This window comes from Coccinella septempunctata, chromosome 4 (genome assembly GCF_907165205.1).
Source record: "Coccinella septempunctata chromosome 4, icCocSept1.1, whole genome shotgun sequence".
NCBI lineage: Eukaryota > Metazoa > Arthropoda > Insecta > Coleoptera > Coccinellidae > Coccinella > Coccinella septempunctata.
The window spans coordinates 26,618,193-26,633,463 of NC_058192.1; the positions used below are offsets into that span (position 1 = coordinate 26,618,193).

At 35.7% G+C, this 15,271-nt stretch overlaps 1 protein-coding gene across 5 annotated transcripts in view; it reads right to left on the bottom strand.

The window, feature by feature from the left end:
* Positions 1 to 7,204, bottom strand: part of LOC123312419 (helix-loop-helix protein 13) — a 30,995-nt gene extending 23,791 nt beyond the window's left edge. For 4 of the 5 annotated variants that reach the window (XM_044896837.1, XM_044896836.1, XM_044896835.1 and 1 more), the window contains exon 1: positions 4,361 to 4,563. In XM_044896837.1, coding sequence (XP_044752772.1) covers positions 4,361 to 4,404 — 44 coding nt within the window. In that variant the 5' untranslated portion in view covers positions 4,405 to 4,563. Of the gene's footprint in view, positions 1 to 4,360; positions 4,564 to 7,177 lie in introns of those variants that run through there. The other variant, XM_044896838.1, reaches the window with a different exon arrangement.
* Between the last annotated feature and the right edge of the window lie 8,067 nt (positions 7,205 to 15,271).

Consider the following 15,271-nt stretch of genomic DNA (forward strand, 5'->3'; position numbering starts at 1 on the left):
TAGTACATCTGAAATATTCCTCTATACACCTTTCATATCAATTTTCTTGGCCGGCCATTTTAAACTATAGAAAAAAAATGGGGAACATCCGTTCCGTGATAGACAGAATATACGTTCGTTTCGATTCTTGGAGCTGGGGGTCTAGAAGTGTCAGAATGAAACGAAAATTTTTCCTAGTACATCTGAAACATTCCTCTATACACCCTTTATATAAATTTTCTTGGCCGGCCATTTTAAACTATCGAAAAAAATGGGGAACATTCGTTCCGTGATAGACAGAATATAGGTTCGTTTCGATTCTTGGAGCTGGGGGTCTAGAAGTGTCAGAATGAAACGAAAATTTTTCCTAGTACATCTGAAATATTCCTCTATACACCTTTCATATCAATTTTCTTGGCCGGCCATTTTAAACTATAGAAAAAAAATGGGGAACATCCGTTCCGTGATAGACAGAATATACGTTCGTTTCGATTCTTGGAGCTGGGGGTCTAGAAGTGTCAGAATGAAACGAAAATTTTTCCTAGTACATCTGAAACATTCCTCTATACACCCTTTATATCAATTTTCTTGGCCGGCCATTTTAAACTATCGAAAAAAATGGGGAACATCCGTTCCGTGATAGACAGAATATACGTTCGTTTCGATTTTTGGAGCTGGGGGTCTAGAAGTGTCAGAATGACACGAAAATTTTTCCTAGTACATCTGAAACATTCCTCTATACACCCTTTATATCAATTTTCTTGGCCGGCCATTTTAAACTATCGAAAAAAATGGGGAACATCCGTTCCGTGATAGACAGAATATACGTTCGTTTCGATTCTTGGAGCTGGGGGTCTAGAAGTGTCAGAATGAAACGAAAATTTTTCCTAGTACATCTGAAACATTCCTCTATACACCCTTTATATCAATTTTCTTGGCCGGCCATTTTAAACTATCGAAAAAAATGGGAAACATCCGTTCCGTGATAGACAGAATATACGTTCGTTTCGATTCTTGGAGCTGGGGGTCTAGAAGTGTCAGAATGAAACGAAAATTTTTCCTAGTACATCTGAAATATTCCTCTATACACCTTTCATATCAATTTTCTTGGCCGGCCATTTTAAACTATAGAAAAAAAATGGGGAACATCCGTTCCGTGATAGACAGAATATACGTTCGTTTCGATTCTTGGAGCTGGGGGTCTAGAAGTGTCAGAATTAAACGAAAATTTTTCCTAGTACATCTGAAACATTCCTCTATACACCCTTTTTATCCATTTTCTGGGCCGGCCATTTTAAACTATCGAAAAAAATGGGGAACATCCGTTCCGTGATAGACAGAATATAGGTTCGTTTCGATTCTTGGAGCTGGGGGTCTAGAAGTGTCAGAATGAAACGAAAATTTTTCCTAGTACATCTGAAATATTCCTCTATACACCTTTCATATCAATTTTCTTGGCCGGCCATTTTAAACTATAGAAAAAAAATGGGGAACATCCGTTCCGTGATAGACAGAATATACGTTCGTTTCGATTCTTGGAGCTGGGGGTCTAGAAGTGTCAGAATGAAACGAAAATTTTTCCTAGTACATCTGAAACATTCCTCTATACACCCTTTATATCAATTTTCTTGGCCGGCCATTTTAAACTATCGAAAAAAATGGGGAACATCCGTTCCGTGATAGACAGAATATACGTTCGTTTCGATTCTTGGAGCTGGGGGTCTAGAAGTGTCAGAATGAAACGAAAATTTTTCCTAGTATATCTGAAAAATTCCTCTATACACCTTTCATATCAATTTTCTTGGCCGGCCATTTTAAACTATAGAAAAAAAATGGGGAACATCCGTTCCGTGATAGACAGAATATACGTTCGTTTCGATTTTTGGAGCTGGGGGTCTAGAAGTGTCAGAATGAAACGAAAATTTTTCCTAGTACATCTGAAACATTCCTCTATACACCCTTTATATCAATTTTCTTGGCCGGCCATTTTAAACTATCGAAAAAAATGGGGAACATCCGTTCCGTGATAGACAGAATATACGTTCGTTTCGATTCTTGGAGCTGGGGGTCTAGAAGTGTCAGAATGAAACGAAAATTTTTCCTAGTACATCTGAAATATTCCTCTATACACCTTTTATATCAATTTTCTTGGCCGGCCATTTCAAACTATAGAAAAAAAATGGGGAACATCCGTTCCGTGATAGACAGAATATACGTTCGTTTCGATTCTTGGAGCTGGGGGTCTAGAAGTGTCAGAATGAAACGAAAATTTTTCCTAGTACATCTGAAACATTCCTCTATACACCCTTTTTATCAATTTTCTTGGCCGGCCATTTCAAACTGACAGAGAAACATGCGCTTCGTTATAGACAATATAATGGATTATTTTGATCCTTGGAGTTCAAATATTGCGAATAGAAGAAGAGAAAAACATAATTTGAAATCGGTTCATCCTTCTCTGCTTATATTTAATCATTCGTTCAGCATCCTATTCTAAATGGGGGAAAAAATTAATCGATTGCAGCATCGATACGGTAGACACGGTATTGACCGTGGTGGAATAGTCGTTTTGGAGCTGGCCGGCCGGGAGCTAACATCACCACGGTTATTTTGCCACCTTGCTGGGCCTATAATGAGTTTAAGTACATCATTCTTTATGGAATAACGTATAGCATATTCAAAATGTAGGTATTCAGTGATAAGTCTTTTTTATAAATTGGTATGCCTTAGTAAATGTTGAATCTAAAAAAAAGATAAGGAAAAAAAAGAATACAAGAGAGTGGGTTATACATCTAATATTCACGCCGGCGCCGGCATAATACGGTAAAATATATACAGTGGATCGTTTGAAAAATACAGATATAGAACTGACCTTCAATATGATGCAATTGAAATTCTAAACTACATAGATAAAGAGATATTTGAAAATTAACAACAGTCTCAATTCGTATAAACACGATATACTATTGTAAAGGTTTGATAGGTACCTACTCTTGCTCCTCAAATATTTTAAATTCCTCCCAGAAATTTAACATTTCGAATTCAGATTGGTAAGCAGAATATAAAATAATTCCTGAATTATCTTGGAAGCAGTCCCAAAAACTATGCAGCCTGTGACGTTTATCAAAGTGACCGACTTGCTCAAGAGCAAGAAAGGTAGACAGTAAGTGGCCGCTGCGGTGGAGATATTTACAGGCTGACTTTGATAGTTATTTATGAGTATAATGCGGCATCTTTGATCGTTTTCCATCTGGCAGTATTCCCCTTGTTTCTGGTTAATATGCATTTTTATTCGGTACTTTGAGAAGAACATATATGTGAATTGTTTGGAGACTAAGCGCAAAAACCGCCTTTTCGATTTCACTCTAATAATAAATAATGTTCGTATTTTCGCTTTTGAAGAAAAAAAAATTGGTACCGTTTTATCAACTGATTTGCCGCCCCTAGAATGTGCCGTCCCGGCGGGTGCCCGGTTTGCCCGGTGGTAAGTATTGTGACGGAGGTAGTCAGAGACCAGAAGCCAGAAGCTTTTTGCCACTAATACAGGAAAGTCCCTCAAAATTTAATGCTCCATTAAAATTTCATTCATGACAGTTTGGAATTTTAATGGGGCATTAAATCTTAATGAACCTTGGAACTGGGCCTAAGAAATAGATTTTCGCATATATACATATATTAATTTTTTCCTCAAGAGTTTCGCAAGTAGGTGCTCCGTTTGGAGTCTAATGCAATATCTAGGAAAATCTCGGAAGAAAACCCCATTTTCACTATTGAATTATGGCCCTATAATTACAAATTAAATTAATTACAAAAGAAATCAAATTTTCAATTGTTTCAACAGGAAATTTTCAGGCTTGGTCAGACAAAATGTTGCAGAAAACGAATGAAATTATACTGTATTTCATTTGAATCAGTTCAGCACCTTCAATAGAGCTAATTTTCATCGACGCTTATCCTTGACGTGTGATTCTGACAAACATTGGATTTGGAGCAAGTTTCTTTGAATCTTAAAATTTATCTTCGTGAGTGGATTATCTATACAGTGAAATAGAGAATTTCCATGGTTGAATAAATGAAATGTGATATTTTCTGGCAAACGCAAGAAGCAATGTTGATGTAATTCCTACAGGAAAATTGCCGATATTGGGAGTATGTATTTTCATCGTATGATGAGAAAAAGTTGAAGTGATGAATTTTCAGAAAATTACCTAATATTTCAACTTGAATGCGGTGAAGTAAGGATCGAAGATATTGAGAAATTATTGGCACAGTGGTTCTCCTTTGGAATAATACAACGATTGGAAATTGCTCGAGAAATATTGTCCTTAGAAGAAGTAGTACATGAATTTCAACACAATAGGTAGGTACTCAGATAACTTACGGAGATGAAGAGGAGTCAGGTAGTTGTCCTCTGCTAGAGCTCATTTTATTCTTCACAAACTGTATTTTTTTCGATTTGTGCTTCCAACTACATAAAACCTTGTATCGAAAAACGTCACTTTCATACGGTTAACTATCCACAACACAAATAAACAATTTTCCTTATTAGAATAAGTCGTGTTCTGTTCCAACAATTCGTTGATTATGAAACCTTGATATCCCTAGGGATTCAATTTATACAAGAATAATTAAGTATATGTACTTAAGAACACACTCCCATCCCGTTCACATGGAGTTTCGTTCCAGCAAAAGGTAAAGTTTCTAATAGAGATCTTGTGACCTATGTATATAATGCCCATTTTCCAGCATTATTCACCCTGGAACTTATCGATTAGGGGCTGTTCTACCCACTCGACAACCAATGAGAGGCCTCTACGAAATTACTTTCGGTTGAGCATCGCCGATTGGCGGACGGATTGGTGTTTGCAAATTATGGATAGTGGTTTGTCAGGGAGTCTGTTTTTGACGGAACATTGGGGAAGTTCAAAGAGGCTATCATGTGCAGATATTTCGCTGCAGTTAAGCTTTGTAGACTCTTTGACTAACCCACATGAACACAATCGAATTTACACGCTTTATTCAAAATCACTGTGATTTTAGAATTTATTTTACTCGTAAAGTACCTAAACAAAACCTATTCTATAGCAGCTTCATTGAGAAATTCAATTATTTGAAATAAACTAGATACGCTTCTCAGGTTTCGAAAACATTCTGATGAATTTTTAAGAATGTATCTTTATTGAAAAAGAGTTCAAGAATTCGAATCAAGAGAATTTAATGAATGAAACACTTATCGAAGTTTGACATAATGGAGTCTCGACTTGCATCCTGCATGATTTCGATTAATTTGAGTTTTTTAGCAGATCACAAAAGCTTCTTCAGGATCAAAGTAATACTGAATTACTCAAGGTAACTTAAAAGAATGGATTAGAAATTCACTGAATGTCGTTGGAAGCTGAGAACAACTGCATGTGAATCATATTTCAAATAATTAATTTTCCAACGAAGCTGGAAGCTGAAGTTCTGTTTATTATTGAATCAATAAGAAAAAAATTGCAATGAAATATTGGGGGAAAAAACTGATCCTGGTGAAAATCACTTTTTTTTTTAACAGATGAAAAAGTTTATTTATTTCTTGAGGATTTTTCAGAATCATTTTGGAAAACCAGTAACGGCAATATTGCGTCTAACAAACTGCATTGAAAAATTTGGGGTGTCCCATTTAAAAAACAGCGACTCTCCTTTATGTCTCTGAAATGGTAATAATTAATTTCTATGTATCACATAAAACTTTGTGAAAAATAAGAGTCATTAATTTTTCAAATCTCAAAGGGGGGTTGAATACTCAAAGGTATCACATAAATGTTCCCAACAATCTATCCGAATATTGATGTCACCCTTAGTTGAGAATTCCAAATAAGTTAACATTGGAAAAAAAAATTATTTGAGTTCTCCAATTTGCTAGTTTGTTAGGTAATGAAAAAACAAAATATTTGCCGAATAATTTTTGTTAAATACCTAAATCAAGGATAAAGTGATAAGCGATATTTTACATAATATAGAATCAAATAACAAGGAAGCCAATTGAAAAAAAAGAAATAAAAATGTTGCCCGAGTCAAGCAAAATTTTTGGATTTTATAGTTGAGTAGCTTTTCGACGGTAATAAAAATGAAAAAAATGCCTTAGTGTGTTCCAACTCCGGTCCTAGTTTTTTCAATTTTCAAAATGTTTAGGGGCGAAATGCGAGACACAACTGAAAAATTTGAAACCATTCTGTTGATGAGTCCAAGGTTTATGGAACTTTGAAATCTTATTCAAAATCTGAGTATCAGCCTGTATATCCTAAACGAAGGCTCTCAGGCAAATGAAACCTTTTTCTTCCGAGACACCTTGTGTATATTCGTTTTATGGTTTCAAAATTTTGTGTTGTGTAGAAGGATTTAATAAGAAAGTGACAGCATGGGACCTTCACTCATGAATTGGGAAAATTATTTTTCTACAAGCGTGCGCGTTCAACCTTTTTCCCGCACGCATTTCAAGTTGCAAAGAGTCACTTTCCCAAAAGGTGCGGGAAAAACGCCTGCTTTTTCTTTCCCGCACGCATTTGCATGCGGGAATGAATTAGCAGGAGTTTTTCTCGCACGCAAATATTATAGAGTATATAAAATTCTATCATGTCTCTATGCACCAAACGTCAACGATGAGAAGCCCTTGGTAACGACATGCAGAATTACGTCTGTCATTATATAGGAATTAATCAAATGAGATATGATATTTTTCGTGAAATGGATATATTTATATATTTCGAGCGCTTGTAGAAAAAATATTGTTCCTAACTCTTGCGGAAAGTGTCTTGCCGCACTCAAATGCTTACCAGAACTCTGCTTCGCATCGTTCGGGCAACGGCAGTTTCGAGCGGGCAAGTATCACTTTCCGCACTTGATAGGAAAATAACTATTTTCTACAAACTTTCGTGACCATTTTCCTTCACTCATTTCAGTTCATGAATTATCACTTTTGAGCACCAGGGCAGGAAACAATTGATTTTCTCGAATTGCTGGAAAAAAATTTACTTTACTGTACTAGTGAAAAACATGACACTTTCTAAACCGAAATAAATGCGAGAATTTTGCTGGAAAACGCACAGGAATAGAAAGGGTATTTATTAGTGGGAATTAATTTTCTATTACAATGGAAATATGTAAAATGATTTTTATGTGCCTACAGCTTGAATTAGAAAAAAAAAATATAAAATACCTAGAAGATTAATCCTTGAAATCTCTTCGTTCAGTTCTCATATTCCTAAAAGGAAAAAATGGTAACATGACAATTATCACCCACATCGAATGATGTTAGCAAACAAAAAGTAACAATACATAATAATACGTTTCCGCTATGTTCCCATGGGGTTTCGAGCTTCCCTTCAGTCCCCATCAAAACTAGGGCTATAATATGTTCAGGCGATAACCGCCAGCACAAAGAATCAAAGCATATTGACAATACTTATGGAAGTGTGGCTTACCAATTAAGGGTACTTAGAATGGGGTGGCCAGGTTACGTCAATGCGAAGAGGGTTTAAAAATAATGTATTTATAAGTGTGACGAAATTATTATCTGGACTATATACAGTATTCTACCAGATTCTGTTCAAATTGGCCAATTTTTTTTCTATGTTACCATTGTCTGAGAAAAGTCACTGTGTCTGAAAGACAAATTTTATAAATTGAATAATCGCTAGGTTTTTTTTTTCTAGGGGGAGGTAATTGATATTTATATATAGATGATATTATACAGTGTGAATGAAAAGTTGCGAGAAAATTCAAGAGGTGCTTCTTCGTCAAAAAATAGTGTGGGTTTCTCATATAATTTTTTTCAGCAGCCCCTGCTTAGATACAGCCCTCTTAAGATGGCACTTGAATAGCAATTCTTTATTTTCTTCTTAGTCTTAGAAACCATTAAACTGACAAAAATGAAATTGAGCACATTCTATGGGAGACAAAAAAATTCATATTATACCATTGAAAGATTGATTTTTGATAGCTTAGTTCCAGGGCCGTAGCGAAGAGCTTTTCCGAGGGGGGGGGGAATTCGAATTTTGGCGCCCCTCTTTAAAAAAAATTCACAGGATATCGAAAAAAACAAGGATATGGAAAAGGTGTATTATGATATGTAATACAAATATGTACCTACAGTTTTTTAAAGAGTTAATTATATATGAACATGAGTATAAATGAAAATACCTCACAAATATTTCAAGTAACAAGTGTGATAATAAATCTGTGATTAATTAAACTAATCAACGAAACAAGAAAATATTCTCATAAATATTGCTATTCAGATCACACTTTAATTCTTCGTTCTTTTAATAGGCTCCAAGAAGTCACTATTGACTCAAGAGAAAGAGTTGCTGCGATTTTTTTTCGCATTTCAGTAGAAGCAAATCGTTCAGACGCTGATCAGACATTGTTGTTCTGAAAACATTTTTTACTAACTTAAGTTGACTAAACGTTCTCTCGTTAGTACTGGTACCATAACCAGCGGTTACGACAAATCTTAAAATGTAATCGGCGAGTTTTAACATTTTATATTTCGTTGCCAATACACCAGCTACTTCAGTTAATGATTTACATGATTCGCAATCAGAAAATAAAATCATGAGTTCGGTAAGTAATGCTTGTGGGTCTGGCCTATCTAGCTTTGGCGGAATCATATTGATCAATGCTTCTAAGTACTCCAGGTTCAAATTTTGTGATTTCAGCGGAAAATGGAAAACTTTAAATATTGGATCTAACGTTTCTATTACTGATATCACGTTCAATGATAAATTATTAATGAGCGTGTCTAATACTTGTTTGAACTCTTTTCTATAACATGTATATAAACCTAAAATTGTCTCATTTTCATTTCTGCTATAGAATTTTTGGGGTCCTAATCGACGCCGATGAAATTTTTTAAAGTCTTCTTCAACATTGATGTCGAATTTTTCAGCAAACTGCTTTGCGCTGGCGATCAAATCATCGATAGATGAGCTATTTTCATTCATTGTTTTCAATATTTGAATGTGTAATTCTAATATATTATTGCAATCGATCACATTTATTTCGGGAGTCTCGATAGATTCAATTAAATTTTTTAGTTTGAACATCACATTTTTCATGAAATAAAGGGTTACAATGAAGTCAAAATTCAAAATTTTCTTCCTCAATCCTGAACTTTTTGTTCTAGAGGTGCTGTCAAAGTCAGTATTTTCGGCAATTTCTTGGAGGAGTTGAACTATCTCTTCGTAGGAAATATTGACGGCCTTTATGCTTTGGGCTCTAGCAACCCAGCGTGTTCTAGACAAATTTCTGAGTTTCAAAGAGTTTTCAATTTTATGTTATGTTTATTTTATTCATGTATCCGTCACATTTGCGGCTTTTTCCGTCTCAATTTTCCTTTTCTGCGCCCTTTTTCTGAATTCCGCTCCAGACGGTTTGAGCTTTTTTTGGCAGGGATCCATAATACGATTAAATGCTTCTAAATGGTTAAACTCATGTGTTCACACCGCTGACCGCTCTGACAACGAGACTTTACAATGCCGCCACTGTAGTTCCCATGAATCGACTAGATGGCGGGGCACGCAGTTTGTTATGATTTCGCGCCTGCGCGGTCTATTTGGCGCCCTTTCGAATGTGCTCCGGGGGGGGACGCTCCCCCCCCTCCCCCCCCTATAGCGACGGCCCTGCTTAGTTCCTTTTTGAACAAATAAGGTCTGTTGTAATTTCTTGCTAAAATTAACGGTTTTTGAAAAAAAAAATATTAACGGATAGGTACGTAGCGTGAGTCGTATCGACTTGAATTATCCTCGAACTCAAATTTATCTAGTAGTCGGTCGGATATCATGTTAACATAAAGGGTCACCACCAAACATTTTTTGTATTGCCTTGTCGCTCCCATAGAATGTTTGCTCAATTTCATTCCTGTCAGCCTTCTGGTTTCTAAGCTCACAATTGCTTTTCAGGGGGCATCTTTAGAGGGCTGTTTCTAAGTAGGGGCTGCTAAAAACAAAAACAATTTTATAATTAGGAATACTTTCAATAAATTTGGTTGTTCTTGACGGTTTGTTGGTTGTTCCTGATCATTATTATGATTTTGGTTAGTCATTTTTCTCTCTAAATTTAATATTGTTTTTTCAATAAAATTTTTCGGGTATTGATTATCCCTAAGAAAATGTTTAATGAAGTCAACTTCACTATTTCTAATTTCGGGTGTAGATGAAATTAAATTAGCTCTATCATCAAGTGTTTTAATAATACCTTTTTTGACACTTACTTGGTGATTGGAATAAATTAAATGAATCAACGTTTATATGCAGTCTCTGTTTCTATGTATTGACAATTAATGTCAAACAAAATATACAATTCAGAAGATTTTCGAAAATTGATTTTTCGTCTGATGAAGGAGTATGATATAGACTCCGGAACGTTACAACATAAAATAATAATTTGAACGTTCTTTATTTTCAGTTCATTGTCAGGCAACAATTTTTTCTAGTTGATTTGCACCTGACCAATTAGTGCAAGAATTTACGTTTACGCAGGAGCAAATCATTTATTTCATTTTTAATTGATTTTGTTTCAGAGATTGGGAGTGAAAACCTTAAAAAGTTTATTAAGAAATGCAGAATCTTCCCAGAATAAATTTCAATCGATATCTGATTTATTCATATTATAATTTGCTTCGTTAGTCAAATTGAATGGAAAACTTGGGTATATTTAATAATTTAATGCTTGGAAAAACTTTAGAGTCAGGTTTTCAGGGGTGGCAGAACTCATTATGAAAGCTCTTATATCTAGGCCGGATCTGAAAAATGGTAAAGGAGAAACGTGATTCTACAGCTAAAATATATGTTCAAGTCGAGGACTCGCCCTGTATAGCTTGGAACGTAAGTGATGGTAGGTACTTTCCCCGAAAATTAGTCGTGTCGTGTGGGTGTGTCATTTTCAGTGCACACGTTAGCTGCGTAACGCATGTGATGAGATTGACAAATCATCTTTCATGGCTATGATTTGAAGGAACGCACATGACGCGGCACGTGTGAACGACGAGAGGTCCCACTTACATGTGTCAAACATAGTTTGCAACCACGACCATTCTCTAGTCCCGCGAAGGATGCAGGACGTGTACCACTGGACTGAAACACAGGGGCGTAACATCTGTGTGGAAAAGAATAGAAATTGTTGAATATTTGTTGGAAAATGGCAATATTCTCATACAAATAACTGTCGTCGGATCTCTTGGAGACTTACCTCGGGTTTCATAAAGCTTGATCAGGGAATCAACGCTTGATTGACCACCAGACGTCAATTTGAATTCAATCGATAATTCAGTCATGATCATTCATAATATCATTCTCGTATCAAATTAAGATGTTTATACGTCCATTGAATTATTCTCAATTGCTAGTTCTTTAATATATTCAGCAATGAAAAGGTTTGAGTGATTTCGTTTTAGAAATCAAGTGACTGTCAAATCGTTGATCGCACAATCAAAGTTTTATGAAACCCGCTGTTAGTGTGAGTTCATACACTAAATAAAACTAATAAGTCTTAAAATGAAAAAAAAAAAAAACGAAAGCCCTATAATGATTGCATCTTATCATTTTTATCTAAAAAGTATTCACGGATTTTTGAACATCCCTATTTGAGTGGTTTTTGTAAGCCTATAAAAAATGTTGAAGGCGAACGTTTTTTCAAAGCTGCTTCATTTTTTTGTGAGCTCAAATATTCATTCTGAAACAATATTCTTCAAAATACTTTCTACAATGTATAAACTATTAATTATAAAATTGGAGAAAGTATAACTGGGTAATCTATATAATATGAACACAGAAATTCGAATACACTTTACGAATGGAAAAAAATTATAAATTAAACATAAATATTTATGTTCTTTAGGTAAAACCGCACGAGATCCTCAGAGGCGTAGCAAGCTCTTGTGACACCCGGGGCGGAATTTCAACTTGTCGCCCCCCAACATTACATAACATTGTTGAGCCTTTTTTGTTTGTTAACAAAATTACGAGTTTTTATTTGAAGTGTTTGAAACATGGGAATAGAGGTGTGTGAAGGGCAACACGTAAAATATGATATTTCAATAAAAAATCTGTTTTTTTGCACAAATTCAACAAATTATCAGCATCTTTTCTTTCAGAACTTCTTTTTTTTAACTTTGCTCTCTGCAAATTGAGAAATAATCTCATCAAAGTCGATCCCACTGGCTACACCATGCTCATTAGATTAAATAGCCAAGCAAGATAGTCGAGCTTGGCTCATAGTAGATCTGAGATAACTTTGGATAAGCTTAATTTTGGAAAAACTCAGAAACTAATAATGTAAGGTAAACCCCAAGGGCTAACGTTAAATTTGGAACAGAATCTGAAAGCTCATACTCGACATTAAACTGCAATAGTCTCAAAGAACTTCACTTCAGAGCTTCTTCTTCAGGAACGCTAGCCGCACTTTTAAAAACCTCCTCAGACGTGGGATTTCTTTCAACATGTCTTCTGAAGACATTTATTCATAACTCCAAACTAAACTGCCAACTAATTCTAGCAATTCAGTTTCTGAACTCTTCAGCAAGTTCTTGGTCTGCAAGATAGCACACCTGAGTGATATCACTTCCATGCCTTGGCAACGAGTGTTTATTTCTTGTTGAAACGTGTCAATGCACCCTAACATCGATCGTCCGATATCTTTCTCTCCGGGCATAGATTTCCTTCTTCTGAAGGTTCTTCTTTTGGCGGTAGGAATTTCCATCTCGTCACATATACCTTTCGCAAATTACATTGCCTTTTCCACAAGAATTTTCCTGTTTTCAATCAAAAAGGCCATTAAACTTCTCATTCTGATGAGGCACTTTTCGACACTGTAGGAATAGGTAAGTGTCGAAAATTTCCTCATAAGAATGAGAAGTTTAAAAGCCTTTTTTCTTCTAGTGCACTATTCCATAGACTCAAATAGCGCAAGAATGAAAAATCACATTCTGCAGTTAATAAAGTTTAAGCTGCTCTTCAAATGTGGATAGTTTCTGAAGGGTCACAAAGTTCCTCAATGCTATATCGGCAATCTTCTCGGAACTTTGGAATACAGGCTTTACAGCTTCATACTGAGCACTCCACCTTAATTGTCAGTCCTCCTGCTACTTCTCAACAGCTCGACCTTCACTAAATTGCGAAAGTGTGCATATGTAGATTACCTACCTCTGCTCCTCATCCTTTCACATTTCGAACTATCAAAACGCATGGGAAAACAAAACTCACCCAAATTCCTAAATAGCCGCCAGATCGAAGAGGTAGAATAATCTGAACCACTGATTCAATATTTTATTTCTGTACGATTATACGTACACCACGGCAGCTAGTCTAGTTCACCACAAAGAAGCACAAACAATAAACGAGTAAACAGCGCTTGCGTACTATTGCAGTCGAATTTAGGTACTGACGCAGACGCACTGAGGATGAATGACAAAATAAAACTCCTGGAAGAGGCAGGCGCAGTGGAAACATAATGGGTCATAAATCACTCCACCCGGACACTCGCTGCTCCTACTCTATTCAGCCCTGACTTCAAGTTCCTTCTCGACGCGATCGTACTCTTTGCCCACTGTTCCGCTCCTCGCTTAGTAGCCATTTTCAAAGATTAACCTTCCTCTTTGCCATTATACGATATCTATCCTAATAGATAATTGTACTTCACCCACAATTTTAGCGATCGTACGTAAACTATATCTAAAATCGATCCGACTTAGATGTACTTTGTTATTCTTTGCTAGGAAAATACGCTCTAATCAAATATAAGCCTCTTAAGATACATTTTTGTCACTCCCACAGGGCTGGCACCCGGGGCGGTCCGCCCCCTCCGCACCCCCCTTCCTACGCCTCTGGAGATCCTCCGCCCCTGGCTTTTTAACATAGAAGCACACGCTCAGCCCCTGCTGTGGTACATACGTACATGATTTTCCGCGAACGCTAACCTTAAGCCCACCGTCAATTGTTATCCCCAAGTTCAATTGTTCGGAAAGATAAGCCGTACGGATTTGTTTGCAATGAATTGGTTCCGGTTTTGATGGAGGTTTTGAATTATTTATCTGTTTGGTTTTTCTGGTGGTGAACGTACGTGTGATACTAATTCAATTTAGAACTGCACTTAAGCTGCTTTATTTGAATTGTGGGTAGGAAATATTTGTTTTTCTCACGTGGTGGTCATTATATGTTTTTTTAATTTTTTGCTGGGGGAATTCTATTGTTTATTTGATTCAATGATAAAGTTTTCATATTATTCGATAAATATGATTTTTTTGAACCATGCATACTCTGGGACAGTCTGATGATTGGCGGGAAGGGGTATCAAAGGAGATAAAGATATTAGACATTTCCATTCTGTCGCAATCATTAAAAAAAATCTAAGTATGATGGGAAAAAATATACATATGTTATAGGTACACATAAAAAAATCATAAAACTGAAATATCACATCAAGTTGAAATTCTTGTCATATTGATAGTTGATATTATGTGCTTCTTTTATGAAATTTCGTGGTTGCATCCCAAATTTATCATTATCGATTTATTTTTTGGATGCTGCGAGAATCAGCTAGGAAGTTGTTCCTAAAAAAAAATCAAAACCGAAAATAACGCTAGAGAGTATAATGTCGGTATAATAATAATAATGATAATAATGTGGTGGTAAAGCTAGGGCCTAAGAGCTACGTTTTAACTTTGTCATACTCGCAGAGTATCTAATCCCTTAATTTTCTCTATTCACAGTTTACCCAAATATTAAGAAATACCTAACGCATACGAAGGTTGCCTTTTACATTTCGGAATAACGGAATAAAAACAAATATTAATAAATATTCGAAAATCTATTTTTGAGGTATCTCCAAACCATGTATTCTGAACACATCAACCGCTTCTTCAGGTGTCGAAAAACGTTACCTCTCTGTTTATTCTTTACGTACGCGAATAAAAAGGAGGTTTCATAAAGCTTGATCGGGGAATCAACTCTTGGTTGACGAATAGACGTCAATTTGTTTTCAATCGATAATGCAGTCATGATCATTCAAAATATCATTCTCGCGTCAAATTATGATGTTCATACGTCCATTCAATTATTCTCAATTGCTATTTCTTCAGTATATTCAGAAATGAAAAGGTTTCAGTTATTTCGTTTTATAAATCGAATGACTGTCAAATCGTTGATGAGACAATCAAAGTTTTATGAAACCCGCTCTAGAGTTTTATATCCTGAAATATAAAAGGCAACATTTTGGATTTCCATACAACACCAAGAAGATATATTATCCTTTAATA